This window comes from Pelodiscus sinensis, chromosome 4 (assembly GCF_049634645.1).
Source record: "Pelodiscus sinensis isolate JC-2024 chromosome 4, ASM4963464v1, whole genome shotgun sequence".
Classification (NCBI taxonomy): Eukaryota; Metazoa; Chordata; order Testudines; family Trionychidae; genus Pelodiscus; species Pelodiscus sinensis.
This window is the reverse complement of record NC_134714.1, coordinates 45,127,444-45,146,067: the sequence shown is the minus strand read 5'-3', so window position 1 is coordinate 45,146,067 and position 18,624 is coordinate 45,127,444. Positions and strand designations below refer to the sequence as shown.

Here is an 18,624-nt window from a genome sequence, read left to right as displayed (position 1 = left end):
GCTGGGAGTGCGCTGGCTGCTGGTCTTGGCCCTGGGCACAATTGAATATTCATGTAACTGCTAAAATTTTGTTCAGTTACAGATTATTCACTTTCACAGTACAGTATAGAACATCCCTAATGGTCAGCACCCCTCCTGTGCACACTCAGCACGGCTGGGATGGCATTCAGTGCAGAAATATGTTTCTTTTGAAAATTCTGTTTATCCTCCAGGAAATCCTCTGTGCATTAGGGAAAGCTGACATCTTCACAGAAAAGCTCCTTCTTCCTAGGAAACACTGTTATTTAAAACACTGTTTTTTAAAAAGTGCTTCTGAATAGGCTGGAACTGGCCCAAGTATTTCTGGAAAAACATTGATTTAGTTGTTTCTTTGTGTAGCCACATCCACCAAGTAGAGTGGATGTAAATACATGCAATGGACCAATATCAAAATCAGGAAAAGAGGATTGTTGGATTTTGAAACTCCTCACAATGGCAATGTCTCTCTATATTAACTCTGATATCTAGAAATAAAAGACTTAAGATTTCATATGAACTAAACAGAATTTGGAAGGAGTGATAACTGCTAAGCATATCTCTAAATCTAGTTTTCTCCTTGGAAACAGGAACAGGGTGAATTTATGTGTTAGATTAATCTATATGCTACATAAACTGAAAAAAGTAAGCCTGATTTGGGCTCTTCCTGCTGCTTGTTTGTTTAAAGTGGAGCTATCCTTAATTTAAAATCCTGTGTGATAGGCAAGGTTAACTCATCTTCCCCATCTCATGTATATGCATTGCTCCTATCCCAATCTCAGCTACAGTAAGGGTGTTGCTATATTAGACACTTGTATATGAGGGAATGATATCACATCTATGCATTACCTTGCACAAGGGTCATCTATACCAAACAAAGCTGAGATTGCAAAAAACCTGTGATATAAGCCAAAGAAGCTTGGATTTATTTATTTATTTTTTCCCAATAGATTTTACAACTTCTGAGTATGTGATACAATCTTCTTAATGAATAATCTAGTTGAATACAGATTTATGCCACTTACCTGCTTAGGTCACTTAATTTCATAGACTTTAAGGTCAGAAGGGACCATTATGATCATCTAGTCTGACCTCCTGCACAGTGCAGGCCACAGAATCTCACCCACCCTTCCTAGAATAATCCTCTCACCTATATCTCAGATATTGAAGCCTTCAAATACTTTGAAGACCCCAAGATGCAGAGAATCCTCCAGCTGTGATCTGTACCCCATGCTACAGAGCAAGGTGAAAAACCTCCAGGGCCTCTGCCAATCTACCCTGGAGGAAAATTCCTTCCTGACCCCAAATATGGCGATCAGCTAAACCCTGAGCATGTGGGCAAGACTCACCAGCCAGACACCCAGAAAGTTCTCTCTAGTAACTCCTATCATCCCTCGATTGACCTATTTCCCACTGATAATGAATGGTCAATTAGTTACCTAGAACATGTTATCTCATCAAACCATCCTCTTCATAAACCCATCTAGTTTAATCTTGAAACCAGATAGATCTTTTGCCCCCACTACTTCCCTTGGAAGGCTGTTCCAGAACCTTACTCCTCTAATGGTTAGAAACCTTCGTCTAATCTCAAGTCTAAACTTCCTAATAGCCACCTTATGTCCATTTGTTCTTATATCCATACAATTTCCTTGTACCTCCATTTCATGCAAGTTGAAAAGCAAGTAAAAGGTAGTAACCTTATTTATAAACAGATGTTGAAACAGAGTTGAATGTGGGTGAGGCTTTCTGGTTAAGGTTAACAAGTGAGGCTAGAGCAGCAACTCGCCTGCTTCAGGCAGGGGCTGCTCTGGCATCAGATCAACCTCTGTCCATGACAGGTCTGGGCATCCTGCAGATGGCGGCTGCTCTGATCGGGATACCAGAGCAGCATCTGCCAGTAGCAAGAGGTGGGAGACCCACAGGCGAAGGCTGCTGTGGCTGGACTGGAGCAGCCTCTGCCTGTTGGGAAAAGGGGGCGTTGCAGCCCAGTGGCGGATAGGTGGGTTGCTCCAGCCAGGTGGGAGTGCTCCCTCCCCACTCCTGACCCCTTTTAATTAGTTAACAGTATGTTTAATTGGTTAGCCAGTTAAGTGGAATTTTACATCCCCAGTTAAATGTCCTTGAGAAAATACATTGTTTCATAACCCGGTGTTGCAGTTCTTTTGTTGCCTCTCAGGAATGATCGTTCCTTCACCTGCCCAGCAGAAGGCTGTGGGAAAAGCTTCTATGTCCTGCAGAGGCTGAAGGTGCACATGCGAACTCACAATGGCGAGAAACCATTTGTCTGCACTGAAGTGGGCTGTGGGAAGCAGTTCACAACGGCTGGGAATCTGAAGAACCACCTGCGGATTCACACTGGTGCGTTTAAATCCCAGATTTTCTTAGTCTCCAAAGGTGGAATCTGTTTAGAAAACACTTCCTAAGAAATGATCCAGGAAAAAGCAGTGCCCATCTGTAGTTCACTGGTGTCCTTAGCTTCCAATTTATAATCTTTTATTAATCTGATTTAATAAGTTTACCCTTGCACTTCCCTACATAATCTTAGAGATTACATCCTTCAATGCTGTATACTTTTATCATGTTCCCCTTTTAGTTTTCACTTAGCCAATCTATGTAAATTTCTGTTTTTTTCCTTTTAAATCAGTCCCAAGGCCTTTCTAATTTTCAGTAAACGAAGTGGTTCCTTGGTGGGATAACTGAAAATTAGACATTTTGTGGGTTTTAAGAGAAGTTCTTTTAAATTCTTATGAGTGAAGAGGCCATACTTGTTTAAAGTGTATCAGAGGAAGCAGTGCAGGGTGCCAGGCAGGAGCCAGTCCGCAAGGGGAGCCTGTTTAAAAACTAGCTCCCCTCGCAGTCCTTCTGCTCTGCTGCCTCTGATATAGAGGCAGCAACATGGGGTGGCAGCAGCCCATCTGCAGGGGGTCCAAGCTTTCTGCAGACCTCACCCCCTCCCTTTGTTATTTTTCTTCACAGGAAGGGCTAAGGTTTGTTGGCCCTACTATTGTACATATTGTACAATATGCCGGGACACACATTCATCCCCTCCCCATTGTCAGGGGCTGGAGTGTGCATGCTTTTTTCCTTCCTGTGCGGAGGGGGGCAAGTGCACTCCACTCATTGCTTCTCTCCTCCCATGGGGGGGACAGGGCCGCCCTGGAAGGGGTGGGGCTGAAACCTTTTCCCCCCAGAAACTTCTCAAGTCTTTTCAAATGTTCTCTGTGACAGATGGCATGATGGACACCTCTCCTTTTATAATAGTGTAGATTAAAGTGCAAATATTTATATTTCTGATTACAAAGTGAGCTCTCTACACTTTGCATTCTGTGTTGTAGTTGAAATGAATATATTTAAAAATGTCGAAAAATGTGCAAAATATTTAAAAAATGTCAATTGGTATTCTGTTTTTTTTAACAGCAAAATTTAAATTGCAATTAATCGCTATTAATGTTTTGGTTAATCACAGGCAACTCACGGGGTTAAATATTACTAAATGAAGCAGGATATATGACAGGGCTGGGCAAGAGCCTGTCAGCGGGCTGGATCCGACTCGCCTAGCTCTTTCATCCAGCTCACACAGCAGTTCGCGGCCCCCCCCCAACATGTTGCCTGGAGCCAAGGATGTGCAAGCCCCTTCAATTCCTTCTATTTAAAATGCTTGCATCTTCCCCACAGCGACCAGACAATATATTAGCAGCTTCGGGGAAAGCGTGAGCTCTTTAAATAGAAGCAGTTGAAAAGGCTCCCAACCCCACCGTTAGCGTGTTGCCTGTGTGCCGCTGGGAGGTGCAAGTCCTTTCATTTGTTTCTGCCTGCCAGTAGGCTGCCAGGCAACGCGGTGGCAGCTGTCTAGGAGGCACAAGCTCTTTAGATAGAAGCATTTGAAAGGGCTCACGCCTCTGCAGCTCCCAGGCAACACATTGGGGAGCTGGTTGCTGCAAGCCCTTTCAACTACTTCTGTTTAAAGGGCTTGCGCCTTCCTGACAGCTGCTAGGGCGTGAGTCCTTTAAATAGAAGCAATTGGAAGGGCTCGCAGCTCCTTCCCGCTGTGTTGCCTGGGAGCTGCAGGGGAGGCACAAGCCCTTTCACATATTTCTGTTTAAAGGCTCTTCCCCTTCCGCCCAAAGCCCTTGCCTCTTCCAGGGCAGCCTACAACCACTTCGAAAATTTTTGAAGTGGCCCCCCCCTCAAAAATAATTAGCAACCCTGATATGATACACATGGATTTTTCTATATTATCTGATAAAAATGTCATCTTATTCTTGTGTGGAGTATTTCAAATTGCCTGGACAGTGTTTGAAACATGGCCTGAAATTTGGCTGTAGGGCTACAATTAAGGGGTAACAATAAGCAGCAGTGTACTGAGTTCTGAGGAGCTCTCTAATGGATGCTGCAGGTATTTATTTGCCCTAATTTTATTTAACCTCCTTATTAGTGACCTTGAGGAAGGTTAAGAGCAGGTTAATGGAATTTATAAATGATTATAAATTGGAAGATGGAAATAACAATGAGGTTGGAGAAATACAAGGGATCTATAAAGAATAGACCTATGAGAAGGAAATAGCAATGAGATTAAGCCTAGGAGTATGAAAACTAATGCATGTTGGGAATAAGAAGTGCAAACACATATATTCCATAAAAGGCAGAAAACTAGAAAGCAGTAATGGCTAGAAGAGATGTAAGGGATGACCGCAATCAGCAAATTCAGATATGTATTTGAAATATGCTGTGGAAACAAATGAAATCCATGTGATTTTTAAGCTGCATACAGATGAGCATGATGTCTCAGAGCAGCCAAGGTTATCCATTTCTATCTAGTTCTTATGGAACTGAAATACAGGCCATAATGCCTACAAACTTGTGTTTCATCCAATACAGGGGAAAAGCCCTTTCTGTGTGAGGCACAAGGATGTGGTCGTTCCTTTGCTGAATACTCCAGCCTTCGGAAACATCTGGTTGTCCACTCAGGTAGGGTAGATGAGGCCTTATATGCTAAACATCAGTGTTGCATTATTTTGGTCTAGTTTTCAGTAGAAATTCTCCTATTTTCTGTAGAACTGTTCTTTGTGTTACTGGCCAGTCATAGGGCTTTACTGCATTTGCTCTACCTCTTCCCCCAAGCTCTTCCTGTCCCTGCTTCTCTCCCTCCCTCCATTAGTTTAAATACCACAAATCAGGTATTTGCAGCACTCCAGAAACTCTGGGAAGGTGGGAGAAGGAGCTGCTGAGTCCAGGGCACCTGTCTTTTCCCCCTGATGCTAGACCATGGATGTTGCCTATAGGCTGATTACTTCTTGCCCTTTAAGTGAACATAGAGAACAGTTGACCACAGTATTCTTTATAACAGTCCAGAACATATTTGAAGGCTATTGTCAAGTCTTCTGTTCTCTAATCTAAATCTATCGTTTTTTATTAACATCTCATAGGTTGCATTTTTGAAACTTTTATTGTCTTTGTTCTCTTCTGGACGCTCCCATTTGTTTACATCTTTCTTAGAGAGTGATGTCTAAAACTAGACTTAGTACTCCAGCTGAGGCCTTGCCAGTGGTATAGTAACCTTCCATGTCTCTCATATAACACTCCTGTAAATATATACCCCTGAATATTAGCCTATTTTGCAGCTGCATCATATAGTTGGCTTTTATTCAATTTGTAATCCACAATAATCCCCGGATACTTTTCATCATTGTCACCACCTAGCCAATTATTCCCCCTTTTGTAGTTGTGCATTTGATATTTTTCCCTTCCAGGATTTTGTCTTTATTGAGTGCTGTTTTTTTATTTTAGACATAAATACATAAAAATGGCCTACTGGGTCAGCTCAACGATTCATCTAACTCTGTATCCCGTCTTTTGACAGTGACCAGTGTTCTCTGGCAAACTGAAGATTTAGACAATGTTTTGAATTTTAATCCTGTCCTCCAAAGTATTTGTAAGCTCTTCCAGTTTGATGTCATCTGAAGATGTTATGATCATACTCTGCACTCCATTGTCTAAGTCATTAATGAAAATATTGAATTGAATACTGAAAAGGGAGGTTTTGCTTTTGTGCAAAATCTTGCCCGCTGTCTAAACTGGCCATGAGAATTTGCGCAAGAACACTGACTATCTAATTTAAGATTGTCAGTGTTCTTGCGCAAGAACTCTGATGCACCTGCTAGGGAAAAAGCCCTCTTGCACAAGTCTTCTTGCGCAAGAGGGCCAGTGTAGACAGGAACAGGAATTTTTTGCGTAAGAAAGTTCCGATGGCGAAATTGGCTGCCAGAGCTTTCTTGCACAAAACTGCGTCTATACTGGGCACAGATGCTTTTACGCAAAAGCAAATCTTTTGCACAAAGGCACTTGCCAATATAGATGCTCTTTTGCGGAAATACTCTTAACGGAAAATTTTTTCCGTTAAAAGTATTTCCGCAAAATCATGCCAGTCTAGACGCAGCCCCCGTGTATAAAATTGACTAGTTTTGCATTCTCTCTATGTGCTGGGCCAGTAACATTGTCAAAGAAGAAAATTAGATTGGTTTGGCATGATTTGTTCCTGATAAACCCACGTTGACTGCTACTTATAACCCTATTATTCTCTAGGTGTTTGAAAAATAATTAGTTAATATTTTGTTCCAGTGTCTTTCCAGGTATTGAAGTTAGGATATGACTCTTCTTTTATTTGGGTCCCCTTTTTAAAGACAGGTTTTATGTTTGCCCTTCTCCAGTCCTCTGGAACCTCACCTGTCCTCCATCAGTTAATCACTAATCATTCTTAGATTTCTTCAGGTAGTTCCTTAAGGGTACTCTAGAGTAAATTTAATCTGACTTTTATGACTTGAATACATCTAATTTATATAAATATTCTTTAATCTATTCTTTCCTTATTCTTATACTTTGTTCTTTCCACCTTGTTGTTAATATTGTATTGAGCATCTGGTCATGATTAGCCTTTTTTGATAAGACTAAAGCAAAATAGGCATTAAACACCTTAGCCTTCTTGGCATCATCTGTTGTTTGCTTGCTTTCCCCACTAAATAGTCACCCTATTTTTCCTTCATGTTTTTCTCTCTTCATCCTCACGTATTCACAAAACCTTTTTAATTGACTTTTATGTCTCTTACTAAGTGTAACACAGTCTGAGCTAGCATTTCTGACTTTGTTCCTTCATGCTTGAGATATACTGATACTCACTGTGACACTGAGGGTACGTCTAGACTACAGGCTTTGTCGACAGATACTGTCGACAAAACTTCTGCCAACAAAGAGCGTCTAGACTGCGTCCAGTTCTGTCGACAAAGCAAGCTGCTTTGTCGACATGAGAGTGTAGATACAAAGGACAGTGTAGATGCAATAACACCTTCTGTCAACAGAACTCTGTCAACAAAAGGTGTTGTTACTCGTAGAATGAGGTCTCCCGCGGTTGACAAAACTGCCGAGTTCTGTCGACGTTATATCAACAGAACTCGGCAGTAGTGTAGACACATGTCTACTTTTGTCGACAAAACCCTGTAGTCTAGACACACCCTGACAGCCCAGCAGGTCAGAGCCTCAGACCAATTCACTTCTGTGTAAATACCAAATAAATGTTAAATGTTCTAATATGCGTAGACCAATTTACTTAGGTGTTAATGGGTATTGTTTTAACCTATCTATATTCTATTGCATTATATTATGTGTATTCTTGTACTTAAATTAGATCAAAAGGTATGTTAGTATTAAAATGAGAATTTACTTGCTGTGTAAACTTTATGAAAACTAATGGATTGTTCCATATTATTACATTACAAATGTAATTACCTGGATATACACTATGTAAATTAACCCATCAAATATAATTGGAGCCTTGGAATTGAAAATGAAGAAAGCTGCTAACTTTAAAGCATGGGTCGTTGTGTTCAGCATTAGAAAGATCCTATATTCATTTTTTGAGGAGTACAGGCTCTTTAGAAACAGGGCATTTCTGTCAAAAATGCCCCATCTAAACTGCCGGTGTGTGTCCCCCACCCCCGTCCCTTCCCCCCGAAAAAGCCCTGTTTTTGGGGAAAAAAGCGGCGGCCGCCATTATGCAAATAAAACATGGGAAATTCAAATCCTGGCTTCATTTGCACTTTTGATATGTCTAATTTACATCCCTTTATCGAAAAAGGGATGTAGTATAGACATACCCTGAGAGTGGTACACTCAGTTGAGAGCCATTCCAGACAGCATGATATTTGGATTCATTTTTCAGGTCACTAATAAGCTCCTGATGCATCCATGTTTCCATATTATTATTATTATTATTATTTATTATTTACCTCAGGCTAATCTGCTGCTGTGCCTTGAATATAGTCTGAGAAAATGCCACCACTCCTGAACTTGTTTTTCTCTTAGATTTTCTTCCTATGTGACTTAACCTACCACTTCTCTGAGTTTGTTAAATGTTCCTTTTTGCGGTTCATTTTCCTTATTCAGTTACTCTTACTCCTTTATTTCCATAGAATCATTACCCCTATCATTTTGTGATCACTTCCTCCAAATTGTCTTCAGATTTTCAACTAATTCCTTCCTGTTAGTCAGAATCCAATCTAAAATGATTGACCTCTTGTTATTCCTCCCTCTTTAGAAACAAAGTTGTTTCCAACATATTTCAATAACTTACTAGACATTTTGTGTGTTGCTGTATTGTTTTTCCAACCTATATGTGTTCAGGGTAACGTCCCCCGTTATTACCAGGGCTTATAATTAGGATACTTCTGTTATTTGTCCTAGAAATGCCTGTCATCTCTCTTTCCTTGTGTGGTGGTCTGTCGTAGATGCCTGTCATATTGTCCCCATTTTTTTTATTTCTGCATTTTATCTTTATCAAGTGATTTCAGCCAGTCTGCCTCTCGCCACCTTCTGAACCTGAGAACAAGGGTATAGTGCAATAGTGTATATTGCAAGTGTATAGTCTTGATGATATATAGTGCAATACTGCCTCCATTTTTTTTTCTCTGCCTGATCTACAACAATCTATGCCTCTCTACCAATTTTTCTGTCACAATACTTATCCCACACCAAGTCTCTGTGATGACAATTACACTATGACTACACAAACTAGATTATGGTTTTCTCCTGTATCTCCTTTCTGACTTATTCCATTTCTAAATTGAAAGATACAAAGATTTCACTGATTTATATACAATATTTGTTATTGAGCCAGTTACTACATAGTTAAAATTGTAATTTTTTACTGTAAAACAGATTATAATCCTTTCCCCCCCACTAATCATCATCACTCCATCTGAATGTTCTCTCATGTGGTGATCATCCAGAGAAAATTTGGAAGCGTGTGTTCATGTGTGTTGGTTTTTAATCTGATGTTAATTGGACAAAGTGTGAGAGAGGAGGTTGAAACAGCAGAGAGATTTTCACTTTTGTAAGAATTTATCCATTCTGTTTTGAACATCAGCCATGGTTAGCAAACTCAAAATGTGGTTGGTTTTGGTGTCCTCAGTGGAGCTGTGTGTGTCTCTCTTAATAGGGAGGGGTTGGGTTGTTTTTTAGTTTGAATAATTTCTTTTGGACTAAGCTTAACTTTACCCCTTTTCCTTGAACAACATCTCCTTGAACAGATGATCTTGCATCTGTGGGCCATGAACACCATTGTCCTTGTGAAATCTCTACATGCTGGCCTTTAAATAGTGAACCTAATAACTACTAACTAGAGGCTGGACATCTTGGCCGGCCTCGTTCTCGTGGTATGGGCCAGAAATGGCAACATCTCTCAGATTTCACAAGACTCTGCCCCAATCCACTACTCCACTTTTGGTCAGAGTATATTCTAGATACAAACTAGAGATCAAATATTTCCACATCTGATCTGAGCACATAGCCAGACACTAAATAACTTGCATATCCTCATAAAACAGGGCCGAGAACCTCTGATAAACCTTACCAATACTTGGTTCTTTCTGTACTTTGCAACATTGATCTCTGAAGTGTTTTCCTTCTGATAGAATAACTTCTTTCTAGAAAATAGGAATTGATTTTACCTGAGTTTCAGGGCCAGTGATGTTATCCTTTTGACTCCATGCTCCCATTTATTGATTGGATCTTTACTCCCAAATGCAGAACTACCAACTTAGTCTGTTTTTTCAGGAGTGAAACCCCATCAGTGCCATATCTGTGGGAAGACATTTTCTCAGAGTGGAAGTCGGAATGTGCATATGAGAAAGCACCACTCCAGAATTGGAGCAGCTGGAAGCAGAGAGCGAGAGCAACCTGGTAAGGAATGTTTAGGAGACAAAGGCATCTTCCCTGCGAAGAGGTTGTGAGAGGGTATGAGCAAGTGGGTATGTAGGGGAGGAGGAAGTGGTGAGTGTTCTTACAGTAAGTGGTAGGAGAGGCTAGGCCACTGGGGACAGTTAGTTCCTCCCTTCCTAAGGAGGATAGGCTAGGATGGAGAGGGGAATTCTTTACTCGGATGGGAGGAAGCCCTTGTTGGGAAAAGGTGGCAAAGTGGAAGGAGCAGATGACAGAGGTTGAGGCTAAAGCATAGGAGGGCATCTCTGTGTGACTGCTAAGGGGTATGAGGGTCCTTGCTTTGAAAAAAAATTTGAGACTAGTCTCAGTGAAGCTCATGCTCTTCATATATACCTCTCCTCTGTTTCAGGTGGCTGAACCTATTATTTCTTTTTAAGTAATTCACCTAACATAGCCAGCTCAGCCTCTTTGTATTGCGGGTGTTCTAAGGACTTAACATTTAAACTTTTTGGAGTCCCCACCTGTTTATGTGCTGGAAGCACAGATCCATGAGTGGGAATTCATAGAAATGGGTATCTTTGGAAAATAGACATTTTCACCACGTCTGTGTGAGATAGAGAAGTCCCTTCCTCAGAAGGTGGTGGGCAGCAAGGGCAGAGACTAGATAGTTTATAGCTAATTGTTTTTATAACAGAGTTGCTGATGGGCAGCAGTTTGCTGGAGGAAGCAGCTGTGCACAGTAAGAATCTGATCTCCATGAACTCTCAGCCTCGCCTTAGTGTGGAGTCTCTGCACCTGCCGGATACTGAGTCTATTATTGGAGTAGAGGAGGGTGAGACCAGCTGCTCTTTTTTCTGCCCCTAATATGTGACTTGAAGTAGGATGATTCCTTGAGTCTAACTACAGTGCAGAGGGATGATTGAGTGTTGCTTTTACTGTTTTCATCGGGGAATGAATAGCTGGAGAATGAATTATAAAGTCGGAGATGGAAAAGATGAAATCTTTAGCCTATATCCTGGGTAGGCATTGCAATACCATTCCTGCAGCTCATTCTAAAATCTAAGATACAGGCAGTCCCCGACTTACGCGGATCCGACTTATGTCGGATCCGCACTTACGAACGGAGCTTTCTCGCCCCGGAAGTCGGGGCGAGAAAGCTCTGTTCGTAAGCTGCTCCGGTGCCCCTGGTCTGCTGGAGACCGTCTCCAGCAGACCAGGGGCACCGGGAGGGTTCCCGCGCTTCTGAGGCTTTGCCTCGTGGGCACTACTGGACCAACCCGGCAGCACCCCAGCTGCTCTGCCCTAGGTCCTGATTCAGCCGCTGCTGGTCAGTTTCAGCAGCGGCTGAATCAGGACGTCTGGGGCAGAGCAGATGGGGTGCTGCTGGGTTGGTCCAGTAGCACCCCAGCTGCTCTGCCCCAGGCGTCCCCAAGTCAGCTTCTGCTGAAACTGACCAGCGCTGACTACAGGAAGCCCGAGGCAGAGTTGCTCTGCCCCGGGCTTCCTGGAATCAGCTGCTGATCAGTTTCAGCAGCAGCTGACTTGAGGAAGCCTGGGGTTCTTAAGTTGATTCTGTATGTAAGTCAGAACTGGCGGTCAGTTTCAGCAGTGTCTGAATCTGGACGCCAGTTCCGACTTACATACAGATTCAACTTAAGAACAAACCTACAGTCCCTATCTTGTACGTAACCCGGGGACTGCCTGTACTGTAAATGTTTCAAGTAACACACCTTCCATCGTTTGTTTGGTGTCTCAAGTTCTTTCAGTGATTCTGGTATTTTCTAGATGTTCAGACTTTTTTCTGAGCTAAAATATTCCCCATCTGCATTAACTCTGGTAAAAGTATGCACAGCATGTAGACGGTGGCTCTTACGTGAAGAGCTCAGAGTGCTTTGATTCACTTAAATTAATAATCCCCTATTGAATGTTTCTTTGCAAAGTGTATTCTAAATATATGATGCTACTGTATGTAAATGTGTTGTGGTTCTCAGAGGTTCTTGCTGAAGCAACACCAGGCACCCTCCAATCAGCATCTGATGTGGTTTTGCCACAGTCTCATCACTTGGTCACCATGTCTGCAGGTAGACACTCCTATGGGGTGTCTGCATTACTACAGTGAATCTACAGGTCAGTTGAGTAGGCCTTTAATCCTTCTTTAAACTTTAAAAAAAAAAAAAAGTTGCCGCTAAATTTCAGAATAAAAATGAAAACTCTGCTGTTTCTAAGATATTTGTAGATGAAAAGAAATACACCTTCCTGGCCTTAGAACACAACTTGATTTTTGTGAGATGGTTTTTAAGTTATTTATTTTGTTGTTTTTACTATCCCAGCATAACTTGAATTTATGGTTACACTTCCAAGATGTAGGTTCACATATTGTCAACATCAAATGTTTTAACATTTATGAAATGCATAGACACGATGTAATACATGCAAGTCAGCCCTTTTATTTTAGCAATACAATCTTCTCCCTCCCAGTCTGCCTTCCCCTTGTAAAGAGTAGTTTAAATTAAAAGGAGAATTTTTATGTGCAGATTTTATGTGCATCAACTGTTCTTCTTAGAACCAAATCAAATTTATTTGGTAGTACTCAGTTCTTAAAAGTCCAACCCTGTTTGTCTTTAGGACAAGACAAAACATACACAAAGGGGGAGAGAATAAAAATAGCACAAAAGATACACATCTAACATCATTTCTTAGAAGATCATATGCATAGTACAGAACCCAACTGGAAATTCGAAAGGGCCTTGGCAAAATTATACCAAGATCAGGAGTTGCATTTATCTTACTAACCAGATATTGTCAAAATACTGCAATGTTAAATCCATTCCAGTTAGTTAACCTGAACTATTACTATATAGAAGGCAAAAGGAGAAAGATATAAAAAAAGGGAACAAAATTACATGCCAAATGGAGATTGCTTAGGACATAGCCATGGGGATATTAATATTGTCTGGGTGGAATATCTTTCAGAGTCAGGAAAATGGGCCGGTGTTAAGTGTTCCCCAGAAATGCCTAAAAAGAGTAGCAATATTATCCAATCACAATAAGCTTTGGTATTTCACATAGAGACACTTCCATCCCATTTAATAACTTTTTTTGATGGGAAGTTGTTACAGCAACTCCAAAAACTGACCAAAAGAGAGAGACGGGGAAAAAAACATCAGCAGTTTCATTACGTTCAAACAAGTGCATTTAGGCTTTCTTTCAGTTGCAATTTTACTTAATAGGTTTATTGGTTAAGTCGGATCCTCCTACCACTCTCCCTCCTTCTTTTCATTCAAGACACTAAAATTTTAATCCAGAGTTGGTTTCAACACACGTTTCCAGATGACTGCCACCACAAAAATGAGTTTTCTGAGAATGCGGAGGCTGGTGCTAGTGACCTAGTCTGGGAGCAGGGATGCTTGCTGGGGTTGCATGTTGTGGCAAGCTTTTTAGAACAGGTTGTGTGTTTGTGGGTAGCAGCAGGACAGTTGTGGGTAATTTTGGAAGCGCGTTGTAAACAAGTTCTATGTGCCGTATACAGAGGATGTGATATTATTCTGTATAACATTTATCTGCAATCTGAACTGAGTATATGTTGACTTTACAGTTACAAAAGGAAGAAGAAACCAATTGTATAGTAAGAGAAGACACGGAATGTAAAGTTAAAGAACAGACTTCTGCATGCTGATCTCTTAAAGGAGAGATGCAGGACCTGAATCCAGAATACATGATGTGCAGGCAGCTTACTTTTTATGACTTCCTGCAACAAAAAGGAAACTGTAATCCAGAATGGGATATGAGATATAGAACATGAGTTCCTGATGACTGAAGCAGATTCTTGAAGCTAAATTCAGGAGCTACTAATCATGTTGGACTGGCAAGTGGGACTTTCTAATCTTGCCAACCGGGAGGGATGCAGCACTTGCATCACTGCAACCTCAAACCACTTTCACCTGAAGCTTGTTCGCAGGTTCCAACATTTACAAGGCATTATTATTGCTAAAGCAACTAATAGGGGCTTTTCTTAGAGGAGAATATTTAGGGTGTAGTGGATCCTAAACCAGAGCATTGCAGTCCTATTGTTTTGAAGGTTAATTTCTAGGGTGACCCTAACTAGAATATGAGGTGCTTCCTCGAGGAGCAGGAGCTTCTCCACCACTCTTGCTTGCTTCATGAAAATATGTTCCCTAGAGTTCCACCTTGCCCCACAGTCTGAAGCCAGACACAAGTTAGAGGATTACCTCAGAACCAGCTCTGCTTTGCTCCATATTTCTTCATTTCTAAAATGCTTATTAGTGTTTAGGTTGTTTTTTTTATTTAAAAATCAGAGGTAGAAGATTTTCAGTGTTTATTGTAAATAAACAGCCTGTTTAGCTCTTTGGCTTCTGATTTGGTTTGACAAAGTGTTTTTATTTAAGTTCTGTAAATGTAATAATTTGTATATCTTTCTCCTAAAGTGTGAATACATGCCAACCATGCTAGATAGCACCCGAGTGGAGCACCAAGGTAGTAGAGCTCTGATCATGTTCTATCAATCCAGCTAATTGTGGATCTTTTTATAATAGTTTGTTATGAAACAATTTAAATGATCACTCCTGAATTAGCATCCCATTGAGATAAAGGGAAAAATTTGCATCTTTATTGTCCTTACCACACCCCACAGGTATACATTTACTTGAGCATAAATGGGTTTTATGCAGAAAATGATTTGGGGTGGGAGAGGAATTTTGTTTGCCTATCCCACCCAACCTAGTGGTGAGGCACAAAGTGACTACACAGTCCCTCTACTACTACTACTACTACTATTATAGTAACAAGATAGGTCTCCAGTGGGACAGTGTTTGGCCTATGTAGTGCCCCTGGCTATGAGACTGCTCGCATCTTGAAACCTCCCTGCAAAGAGTTCCCTTGCATAATGGAACAACAGTGGCTTTTTTTCCAGTTAGGGACTTCTTCTATAGTGAAGGGATCTTATATGGTTCTCAGAGATACTGGTAAAAATTCAATACTTTAATTAATGACTTGCCTAATGAAGTGGAAAATATACTTCCAAAAACATGCAGATGACTCCGAAGTTGGAGTGCAAACACTTTGGAGGACAATTGGAAAAAAACCCATGACAAATAGAGAATTGGTCTGAAATCACAGGAAAATTTAATCAAGTGAAGAGTATAACACTTAAGGGTGCATTTAATTTTTTTTCTTCTTACAAATCAGGGAATGACTAGGTGGGTGATAGTACTGCTGAGAAGGATCGGGTGTAAAATGGATCATAAAGTGAATAATCTTGCATTAACTGCAGTGTCATATGTAAGAAGTGGGATGTAACTGTCCTGTTCTACTTGACAGTTCTGGGGGGCATGCTTAAAGAAAGATGTGGACAAATCGGAGAGTCCCAAGGAGAGCAATACAAATGATAAAAGGTTTAGAAAACTTGACCTACGAGGAAGAGTTAAAAAGGAGTGTATTTAGTTTTGAGGGGGTGGGGGAAGATTTGAGTCTAGTATTAAAATAGGCGGGGGGACCTGACAGTAGTATTTAAAATGTTAAGGGCTGTTATAAAGAGAATGGTGAGCAATTTTTCTCCAGATTCTGGGAAAGGACAAGTAATCTGCTGCAAGGGAGAGTTAGGCTAGATGGTGGGAAAAACTTTCTAATTATAAGGATAGTTAAGCACTGGCATAGGCCTCAAAAAGTAGGTGGTGAATCCCTACCATTGGAGGTTTTTAAGAACATTTTAGAAAACATGTCAGGAATGGGCTAAGTCAGCAGTTCTCAAACTTTTTGGGCTCTGGAGCTCTTTATAGATGTAAAAATTTATGCAGAGGCCCAGTGGTCCACTGATTGTATGTGTTGTACCTATCGATGTTTCCAGTTTGTCAACCTCGCACAGCCCCTGGAGATATCTCGCGGAGCCCTGGGGCTCCACGGAGCACAGTTCGAGAAACACTGGGCTAAGTATACTTGGTCCTGTCTCAGCATAGGGAATTGGATTAAAGAAAGTTCTCAAATTTCTTCCAGCCTTACATTTCTACAGACCTTGCTGTAATTAAATATATAAGCAGGACATGACTTTAGGGAGATTTAAGGCTAGTTTGAAGGGGTTTTGACAAACTGATTTTGAGCTAGGAGAGAACAACATTGGGCAGAAGTCCAAACTTCAGATAGCTTTTTAATTACATGAAGCTCAAAATGTGTAGGATGAATTTCCTCAAACTTTTCACGGACATCCTTCACAGTAAATTGTGCAACTTTTAGGCCAAGCGCATGATCTGAGCCGAAGTTAAAAGGGACTAAAATAGAGCTTTATGATAGTCTGGATAAAAATCTTTGATTTAAAAAAAAAAAAGGCACTTTAAAAAAAATCATACTAAATTTGTCATTTAAAAAAGTTAGTTATATCCCCTCACAAACATGCTAAGACTATACTTTTACAATTTCATAAAAATGAATGAATACTAGTCTGTGCAGTCTAACTACCAGCTCTTGCTTCTTGAAAGTTCTGAGGTTTCAGTTTCTGTATCTCAGCAGACTAAAGTCACATGTGCAAAGAAAGTTGACTGGCTAGGATGGTTTTTGTTTTGTGCTTATGTGGTAGCCAAAGCTGGGCCAAACGCAGCAGAAGAGTTAGACAGAGACAATATATAGGAAAGAAACAGTGGAGTGGACTGGACTGGAAAGAAAAGGGAAGACATTATTAAGCACACACCCAGCTTCCAATATTCCACTACACTTCTGCCACCAAATAACTGTCCTGGCTTCTAGGCAGAACAAAAGAGACCCTATTTGGGAATATTTGGAAGAAATTCATTCCCTGGGTAAAAATGGAAAATGTATCAAGTGTAAGCAGTGCAAAAGGAGATACAGGGCCTAGTTGCAAGAATGAAACATAAGGAAAGCTGCTTATTGGGAGAAAACGATGTGGATGAAGATGTGGCTATGTCTGATGGACAAATGGATCAACTGGTTAGTAACTTAAATAATTCACTTTGCAATGCATCATTCTTTATGACTCTCTATGCCTGGGGGGAAAGAGGCAGTCCCAGACTGAGGGGGAAGAAGGGAGAGAGACCCCCAGCCAGCCCGCCGACTCCTTTCACCTGCCTGATGATTCTGTCCCTTTTCTGTATGGTTTTATAAAAAGCAATCCTAATACAGGGGCATCCCATTTTCCTGGCATAACCAAACCCTGACTTTGCTTTAAGTTATGATAAGAGGAAGCTGTATACCAAGTTTGGTGTTCCATTTAGGAGGAGCTCTTGAACAGACAGACACACAAACTCTCTAATATACTTCCTACATTAATAATCAATTTATCTAAAAAAAAAAAACCCAACAAAGTATACCCTCCCAGATGTAAAATGCTGTACTGTGTTGTAAATTAACATGTTAAACTGGGTGGGGTTGCAACTTCTTTGGAGGATAGGGACATAATTCAAAATGACCTTAGCAAGTTAGAGAAATGGTCAGAGGTAAACAGGATGAGGTTTAATAAAGAGAAATGCAAAGTGCTCCACTTAGGAAGGAACAATCAGTTCCATACATACAAGATGGGAAGCGACTGTCTAGGAAGGAGCATGGCGGAAAGGGATCTAGGGGTCATAGTGGACCACAAGTTGAATATGAGTCAACAGTGTGATGCTGTTGCAAAAAAAGCAAATATGATTTTAGGTTGTATCAACAGGTGTGTTGTAAGCAAAACTCGTGAAGTCATTCTGCCGCTCTACTCTGCACTAGTTAGGCCTCAGCTGGAGTACTGTGTCCAGTTCTGGGCGCCACATTTCAAGAAAGATGTGGAGAAATTGGAAAGGGTACAGAGAAGAGCGACAAGAATGATTAAAGGTTTAGAGAACATGACCTATGAAGCCAGGCTTCATGAACTGGGCTTGTTTAGTTTGGAAAAAAGAAGATTAAGGGGGGACATGATAGCGGTTTTCAAATATCTAAAAGGGTGTCACAAGGAGGAAGGAGAAAATTTGTTCCTCTTGGTTTCTGAGGACAGGACAAGGAGTAATGGGCTTAAAGTGCAGCAGGGGAGGTTTAGATTGGACATTAGGAAAAAATTCCTAACTGTCAGGGTGGTCAAATATTGGAATAAATTGCCAAGGGAGGTGGTGGAATCTCCCTCTCTGGAGATATTTAAGAACAGGTTAGATAGACATCTGTCAGGGATGGTGTAGACGGAGCGTGGTCCTGCCTTGAGGGCGGGGGGCTGGACTCGATGACCTCTCGAGGTCCCTTCCAGTCCTATTATTCTATGATTCTATGATTCTATGTTTTAGTGATCAGATTTGCACCGTTGTTTAAGAAATATGTGAAGAAGTATCTGTGGGAAACTTGATTTATATCAATCTTCCCTGCTTTATAATGGAAAATGGTTGCAACTTTTATGGCAAGGCTGTGTCTCCATAA

At 41.0% G+C, this 18,624-nt stretch overlaps 1 protein-coding gene across 5 annotated transcripts in view; it reads left to right on the top strand.

Annotated features, from left to right (window-relative positions):
• The window catches only part of ZNF410 (zinc finger protein 410), a 29,833-nt gene extending 15,232 nt beyond the window's left edge, over nucleotides 1–14,601 (top strand). For all 5 annotated transcript variants that reach the window (XM_014570792.2, XM_014570791.3, XM_014570793.2 and 2 more), the window contains 6 exons: nucleotides 2,192–2,373; nucleotides 4,894–4,983; nucleotides 10,120–10,245; nucleotides 10,919–11,056; nucleotides 12,216–12,351; nucleotides 13,820–14,601. In XM_014570792.2, the coding sequence (XP_014426278.1) occupies nucleotides 2,192–2,373; nucleotides 4,894–4,983; nucleotides 10,120–10,245; nucleotides 10,919–11,056; nucleotides 12,216–12,343 (664 nt within the window). In that variant the 3' untranslated portion in view covers nucleotides 12,344–12,351; nucleotides 13,820–14,601. The remainder of the gene's footprint in view (nucleotides 1–2,191; nucleotides 2,374–4,893; nucleotides 4,984–10,119; nucleotides 10,246–10,918; nucleotides 11,057–12,215; nucleotides 12,352–13,819) is intronic.
• Nucleotides 14,602–18,624: the final 4,023 nt, after the last annotated feature.